The sequence below is a fragment of the Kogia breviceps genome, chromosome 11 (genome assembly GCF_026419965.1).
Source record: "Kogia breviceps isolate mKogBre1 chromosome 11, mKogBre1 haplotype 1, whole genome shotgun sequence".
Lineage (NCBI taxonomy): Eukaryota > Metazoa > Chordata > Mammalia > Artiodactyla > Physeteridae > Kogia > Kogia breviceps.
Genome location: NC_081320.1, coordinates 21,855,833 through 21,864,289, shown reverse-complemented (window position 1 = coordinate 21,864,289; position 8,457 = coordinate 21,855,833). Strand labels below are relative to the sequence as shown.

At 34.1% G+C, this 8,457-nt stretch overlaps 1 protein-coding gene across 2 annotated transcripts in view; it reads right to left on the bottom strand.

Moving 5' to 3' along the window:
* Positions 1-538: 538 nt before the first annotated feature.
* The window catches only part of LRRTM4 (leucine rich repeat transmembrane neuronal 4), an 881,514-nt gene continuing 873,595 nt past the window's right edge, over positions 539-8,457 (bottom strand). For both annotated transcript variants that reach the window (XM_067007313.1, XM_059079873.2), the window contains one exon: positions 539-1,805. In XM_067007313.1, the coding sequence (XP_066863414.1) occupies positions 1,584-1,805 (222 nt within the window). In that variant the 3' untranslated portion in view covers positions 539-1,583. The remainder of the gene's footprint in view (positions 1,806-8,457) is intronic.

Here is an 8,457-nt window from a genome sequence, read left to right as displayed (position 1 = left end):
ATTCAGAATGCAAAATCTTACTTAATAAAGGATGACATAGACTATATAATTTCAATTTGTTTTAAAAATATCAAATCAGACCAGTGGTTAGATCAGGATAACATCCATAGTGAATCAGATAATTGATGAGATATAGCATCACAGAACCAAGGAAGTCAAGTGAAAATGGTTCAACTGATGTGTGCATAGGTATTTCCTTTGTTAAAAAAATGGGGGATCACTATGCTTTTTTTCAGATTAGTATTCAATTTCCCCACAGTTCTAACTTTCCCAGAAGTTCATTCAACCTCTAACCCTTTCAAGGACACTTACTTTTTTCTCATATTGTTAGTTAATTCTATTTGAGTTACATCATTTCTCCAGAAGTAATTATGAATCCAGTTAGTGCATAAGATATCTCATACTTCTTTTTTCAGTACTTCCTTACCTGAGGGTGGAACATACAGAAGGCACTTGATAGATATCAACATGCTCTTCTTAAATTGCTCTGATATAGACTAGAAAGATTCTATAATATAGAGACAAAGCACTCAACATTAGGTGGGCTGTGGTATACCAACTGTAAAATAATATGTTTATTTTTCCAACATTTTTTTCTTTTATTTATAAAAATTACACAAAAGTTAATTGATAATTAATTTAAAAGCCATGGTTACACGTTATCTTGTGTTTAGAAATTTGTAGCTTAGCAGTTTCATTCATTGATCACATGGCCTTTGTTCTTCATATAACCCTAGTCCAGGTGAGAATATTTCTTATTGTCTTCTCATTTGGAGGTCTTCACATGTCTTTTTATTCACCTCTCACACAGTGAAAGCTCACAGTGAGGACTGCCAGTAGGAAAAAAAAAAAAAAAATCAAAACTCACATTGTACACAATGTGCCTTGAAGGATCATTTGCCCAGATTTTGTTGGATTTTCATTCCAGTAGCTTTGTCAAAGTTTGTGGTCAACTTTATTTCTTTGTGGTCTGTGGTACACCAAATCTTCTTTTGGTACAACATAAGTTTGAACACCCATGTTTAGAATTGGAAACAGAATTGCTTGACCAGGAAAAAATAAATAAAAGAAACCAAACATAAACAAATGACATTTTTTAAAGAAATGAAAGCAATTTTAATAAGCTGTTACACACACCTAACAAGGAAAACTGCATTGTTTCCCCAACTTCCCATCCACACATGGTTTGATGCTCCCCCCACCCCCCACCCCCTCTGTGGTTCTCCAGCCCAGGAACCATGCAGTGTAGAAAAAGCAAAATATACAAACAAACCTATAGGTAGCTAAAGTGAAATCCATTTTTATAAGAACTTGACACTTTTACTATTTACATCCAGGAACACTTCTGTTTGTATGTTTTAAAGCAAAGGTAATTCTGTAGTTCTCCTGGTTATGCTGCAGGTGCATCCACTTCTTTCTTTAAGCAGTTTTTTTGTTTGTTTGTTTCCTTTCGTCTATGTCATAAATGTCTTAGGAACGATGAGCGGGCTGGATTACGCAATTTGGACACACATTCTCCTTTAAAATGAAGGCCCTCCTTCCCCGCGTCAAGTTCCCCAATGAGGAGTTAGTTGCCTTTCACGTTAGTTTGTTATTCTCTCAAGGTAAATGGCTGGGGCTGCAGACCTGGCTATGGTGGCGATGAAGCTGTGGTCGGGCCCGAGCTCCAGGCTGGGAGTTTCATCCTGCTCTGGAGACACTGCTTCGTAGCCCTTGTTGACATGGAGTGGCTGGTGAGCCTGGCAGTACCTGATCACCGGCTGGTCGTAGCTATAATATGGCAAGGGCTTCACGTGGTGTAGGATCTGGTTATGAGAAAGAAAGATACTGATTATAAAAATGCTTTGGATGAGAAGATGACATTCATAGGATTGTATTTTGTTTTCTTTCATGGTTTTTTAAGTCATCAATTGCTGATCCAACTATTAATAAACATTAAACAAAATAATGCTTGTTAGTATGTTACTCGGTATTGTTTTGTCCATTATATACCATTTTATGTACAAAGTGTATATATACCTTGTATATGAAATCATATATACTTTTCAGTATGTGTCCTATCATCTGTCCATCCATCATTTATCATCTATCAACATAGCAGAAAGTTAGAAACAACCTAAATTCCCATCAAAATTTAAAATAATTATGTTATATTAAATCATTTTAACATATATTATGTACAGGTACATTTGAATGCAGATAATACAAAGATTGGGGAATATCAACCTATGTAATATGGTAAGACATGATATTAAGTGAAAAAATTAAGTTGTGAAGAATGTATATAGTAGGATCCATTTTGTATGAATAAAACTGTGAACATATAGATAGATTTTTTTTTTACTTTCAAAAATATCGTTATAAATCATTGAAATCTTTATTATGGGCATATATAAATTTTATTTAACTTCTTTAAAATTACAGTTTCTCACAGATTATTACTAACAATTCTATAATTTCTGAACAAAAGTACTCTAGAATCATGAAAGTGGGCACATCTTTGCATTTGTAATAGTAATGTTGTTGATTTTAAGTTAATAAGCTAAAATGTGTCTAATGTTAGAATAATAAACCTGAATAATGGTCTATAGAAATCTCTTTAATAAGAAATGCTGAAAATGTTAAAATTATACTAATTTTGATTCTCTGTACAGCTTTTTATTATACCACAAATTTCCGATAAAGAAAAATGTCTCAAAACTAGAAAAAGGAAAATTATGATTGCTTAATTCTTGCTTTCATGCTACAGCATTTCTCATAACTCACTAGATCCAATATGACTCTTGATAACATTCCACAAATGATAAAATTGCAAGCCCTTCACTGTCCTGTAAGGTTACAGGTAGTGGTGGCCTAAACCATTGTCTCTTGGCTCCAGCCCCAGTTCTATAGTTGGCTTTATGATGCTGGGCAGGGGCTTTGCAAATCAAATTTCTGTTTGACCTGCTGCTCCCTGTTAGACTTTGCCAGTGGGGTCCACTGGAGGGAGATGGCAAGACTAGAGAAGACAGAAGGACTGCTCCTATGGTGGGCTTCCTCTCTGCTTTTTCCTGCTCCAGTTATTTACCCCAACAACACTTCTTTGTTCTGGCTGCAGCAGTGCCTTTCCATAACAGCAGGTGATTCTGGTTTGTAATCTTTTCAACATTTTCATTTCCAACATTTGATCTCATCATGTCCCCCACAGAGACTCTAGCACCAGGGAAATATGAGGTTCATCTCCACAAAGCTCCTCCTCCAAGGGTTTGATTTTTAATGATTTCAACATCTTCCTTTAGTTCCTTAATACTATAGGTGGTAGGAGTGACAGTATTTCCTGAAGTTGCTGTCTATGTTATACTATGACACTGTTTTTTAGCTTTTGCATGAACTCAGCAAAAATTCTGTATTTACTTAGCACTATTTTATAAAATTCTCTGTGAAAATCTCTGATAGGTTGTCTGTATCCTGACTCGACTATATCTGGCTCTTTCTGTAGGTTAAACTGCAGAAATTGATAAGTTGTTATAATTTTATAATTTAGTAGAGAAGTTAACTGTGGCTTAATTGTTCTGTAGGAAATTAACTAGTCTTATATCTCACTTGGCAACCTTATTTTCAGAATCCATTCCTCCAATTACTATATAAATACCTCAAATGCTCTTTAAACTAGGTCTTGTGTTTTCTTCCTGATATCCTCATTAATGTGTTGAATAAAATTTTGACACAAATTCACTGCCTGTTTGTATGAGAATTGTTTTTAACACCTCTATACTTATTAAGATAAAAGTCACCTGCTCACATTTTTAAAGATATAGTTCAAAGCAATGTTTTCTATGGTAGATCACAACTCATTAGTGAGTTATAAAATCAATTTAGTGAATCCAGATAAACATTTTAAAAATAGAATTAATTAGAATAGAAAGTATCAGAGTATATCATATGAGTAAAGGTAAGTTGTTTCATAAAAGTTTTGCTTCACATTTGTGTGTACATATGAGTATCTGTCTACTGAATCATACTGTGATTTTTTAAAAAAAATTGGGAGTCACAATAAAAGATGCTTTTTAAAAATAATCAGAAAACATATTCAGATTACAGATTATTATAGTGTGATTAACAATAGCCTGAATAAATTTCCATCCTGCTTTTAACTATTCTTTTTTTCTTAACTCATAATTCACTGTTTTTCTCAATGAATGAGAAAATTAAACTAATATATTGCTTTGTTTCTATGATGAGTCACATTTACTTCTAATGAAAAGCAAACACTATTTTCAACAAGTCTTTTAAGAAATATTGAGGAAGAGGTAACTTCTTTATATTTTGATATAACCTGAAAATACAATTCCATTCTCAAAAAAATCTGAAAAAATATATACTAGGTCAAAGTTGGGATTTATACAGAGATTTTTAAGGCATTAGACATTAATTTCTCTGATCATAGTGAAAGCAAGGAACAAATTATAAGACAACATGGCCGAATTACCAAATACTAAACATAAAGTTAGATCTTCTCCAAATCAATAGTTTTTTTTTTTTTTTTTTTCTTACTCATATAGGCCTGTGTTTGTCAGCAAGTTCTATTTTAGGAAACCTCATTGGATTTTGAAGTGTGTTAGATAGGTTGAGATATCTGTGATTGGTGTCGTGGATCACCAAAACTCTGAGAATGTGTAAAAATCAAATCATATAATTCTGACATTTCAGCAGGAAGAATTTTATGAAGAAGACCTCCTTACGAGTTACATAGTCCACTCTTACTTTTGTTGTTGTTGTTGTTGATAGGTGAAATAGTATTACTTGAAAATATAAAAACTTTCACCAAATAATTTCCAATGACAGCAACATTCACTGGTTATAGAACATTTTTTGCACACTTTCACTTAGAGGAATGACTCATTATCTCCAAATTAACCAAATACCAAAAGACATCAAAATAAACATTAAGTATGGATTGTGATTTTGTTCACCATCTTGTATCCTCATGTATAACCTTTCTCCAGTCACTGCAGTGAGAAGACACTTGAATCTACAAACATGTATGAGCAGAGAATGTGAGAATAAAAGAGGGTCTTAAAGACCCTTCTGAAAACCAGGTTAATCTACAGATGAAAACCGTTAGCTCATTTGTGAACATGGTTGAATTTCCAGTATAAAATAAAATCCCTAAAGTTGAACTATAATAGGAAAGAGCAATCCCATATCTAAGATACCATGGTTTTTGTCTTCAAACGTGTCAAGGGACTTCCATTAATTTCACAGGCTTAGGTTTACCTATTACATCATCTATGAACTCAGAAAATTTGTTTTGCTGTTACAGTTGTACCAGTTTATTTTTATGTCAATGAACAAGGGCTTCTGCCATTTTCTCTATTATTTTTGAGACAAGCTTAAAACCTCCAGCAGGGTGAAAATATTGTAAAGTTATCCTGCACAGCAGCTCGATAGCAAGACTTCAAAAGCCAAGTGAATTGGCAAGCTCTGAAAGAGTATCTGCGATATTTGTTCCTTTACATTTAAAGTCTATTCTGTAGGGCACTGTGTAATCAACTCACTTTGTGGTTTCTGGGGAACTGAGAGACTGAGGTTTTGTACTTCATAATAATAATGTACAGTACATTAATCACCTGGGTCCCTGTGTGTATCGTTGTTTCCAGCAGTCAAAACAAAGTATGCTTAAGTTCCTCTTAATGTGTATTTGGTATTTTTGTAAATGTGTTCATAGAGCTTTTCCAAACGGTCCCTGTGTTCCATCAGCTCTCTGATGTACTTCACTCTGTAGCACAGCACAACAACATTCCTTAAATATGGCCTCATTCACATGCTTGACTGCTCATTGACTGCCTTGGAAGGTGCATTTTATTTACAGATACTGGGTGTGGTATGTAGAATGAAGGGAACTCATTGGGAGAAATATACTAAAATTCTGTTTTTTTCTCTCGAGAATATGAATATTTCAACTCAATTGCATTAAAACTTTTATAGAGGCATATAAACTTTTATAGAGACATATTTCATAACTAAATTTGAGATAGATTACAAAGGGGAGGAAACATTATTATCACTAATTATAAGTCCCCTTAATTATCCCAAGTTTCCTGTGAATCCACTGAAAGAGGGGACAATAATGACACCTCCTTTACCTCTATAAATTTCAGATAACTCTGAAAATTCTCCCTGGTTCTCAAGAAAGAAGAATATACTGAAAAGGCATATTCCTATACAAATTGTACTCAACTTTGATAGTGTCTTTCCTGGAAACTGTGCCCTGTCTTTCGTTTCTATTCAGAGAGGTGCAAGGACATGAAGGGTCACAGAATGGCTCATTAAGAGGGGCTTTCATTCCTACTTTGTGTATTCAGAAGTTTAACATCCTTAGTCTGTGTGCCAGTTTTCTAAAAGCATTATTTATCTTTTGCCTAGAATATGTTTTTCTTCCAACATACTGAAGGGAATATAAAAGGGTACACTTGTCTCAATTACAGTGGCCCATAGTGTTAGATATTCAAAGAAGGAAGAGGAAAAGGGGATATTTTTAAATCTTAGGAGAAAGAGCAAAATTATAGGGGGATATGTGGCATTTCAAAAGTCTGAAAATTGCTTCCGATCCCAGAGTTTTACATCCATAATAATTATATTTAAAATGAGAAATGAATGTCTCTAGATAGTGAATGTGAGAGCAACGTGGACTCTTGATATATGTGATCATGAAAGGCTTTTGAAGTTCAGTTTTGTTTTGAGCATGAAATTCCAATATCCTTACCCTCTTTTCTCAAAGATATTAGCATTAGTTATAAGTAGTTTAATAGCCTGATCATTCTAAAATTACTATGCACTATCATTAGTTTTATTTATTAACTTTTCATAAACATTGTTCACATTTCAGTATGAGTTCTTTCAATTGAAGTCATAAAAAGTTGATTTTCAATTTCCTAAATGTCATTTGGTCTCTAATTTTTAGAATTAAAATATAGTGTCTGACTACTCGGACCATCTAAAAAGTACCATCCTACAAATCTGGATGAGGAATTAAATATAGTTGGGTTGCTTAATGAATATGGACACTTGGTTTATTGGAAAGAAAATTGAAAAATGAAGGGCAATAGCTAAATGAATATATAACTTAGCTTTAATTCTACTTACTATATTAGTATTAGATAAGAGTGGACAAGGAATAAGAAAATGTAAACAAGTTTGGTTACAGGTTTTTTGCAGGATTTTGATACAAGCCAATAGAATCTCAACTCATTTAAGTTAGTTAAGTAAAATGAAGACAATTGACTCATAGACACAAGAAAGTATTTAACAGCAACACTGAGGGAAGTTCAAGGTTACCACTAGGTCTCAGGAGCAACTGAAACTAGGAACACAAATGTTACCAGGGTCCTCTCAGTCAACCATGCCTTATAATTTCTGCAAGTTATCTTCATGTCCTATCAGTTTCTCCTACATGACTATGACAGCTCCAAAGCTGTACATGTTCCAGATGTAGCAGATTCCATAAATGACCACAGTTCTTAGTAGCTCCTTTCATACAGAAATTAGAGCCTATTTCTCTTTGCCTTTAATACTGGCTGTCCTTGTAACTTTCTTTGGGGAATAGAAAAGTGGCAGCAACACTGTTTGGGTTGCAAGGCACTTAGCATCCTGGCCAGGCTAGCCACCACCATAAGAACAAGCCCAGGTTAGACCACTGAAGGATGGAAGGCCTTGTGGATCAACTGGGGCATCTCAGACTAGCTAGCACCCCCTACAGCCCAGAGAAGCTCATCACAGGCACGTAAATCAAAGAGCAAAAATCCCAGAGGAGGTTATGAGCATCTGACTAAGCTGTAAAATTAATAGTTCCTACAAACCTGATTCCATCCTTCACGTCTCAATTGAGAGAATTAACAATTACCTTTTCATAAATTTTACCTTCTTGGCTTTTGACTATCTAAAGACATTTATAATATAAAAGAAAAGAGACATGATAAGTAATGAACCAAAATAGTTTTATCAAATGACATTTTTAATCCCATTCTACAATGAAACATTCTTATTCATTTTTTTTTAAATACAGGCTTGCTTCTTCATTAGAAAATACTGATTATCTAAGCATTTAGTTTCTACTAATTAAAAAGTAAAACTTTTTACTTTTACATGACATTAAAAAAATAGAGATGTTTGTGTGTTTTTCTATCACCATATCAAAGACTCTTAGAAATTCCTGCAAGATAGACAGGAGAATGGATCAAAAGAAAACTTTACTAGCATATAATTCAGTGCAACTGGAGGAAAGCTAGTTTGGGCTGGGGAAAGGTCCTTTGCAAACCTTTGAGACACTCACCAGCTTTGAGTGTCCAGGATGGTAAGGAAGGAAGAAAACTCAGGATTTTGAACAATTCCTTGGCCAGGAGTAAAACCAGGGAGAGATGCAAGAAGAGAATAAGTTGTCACTCCCAGGATCCACAGTGTGGAACACGAATTCAAGCA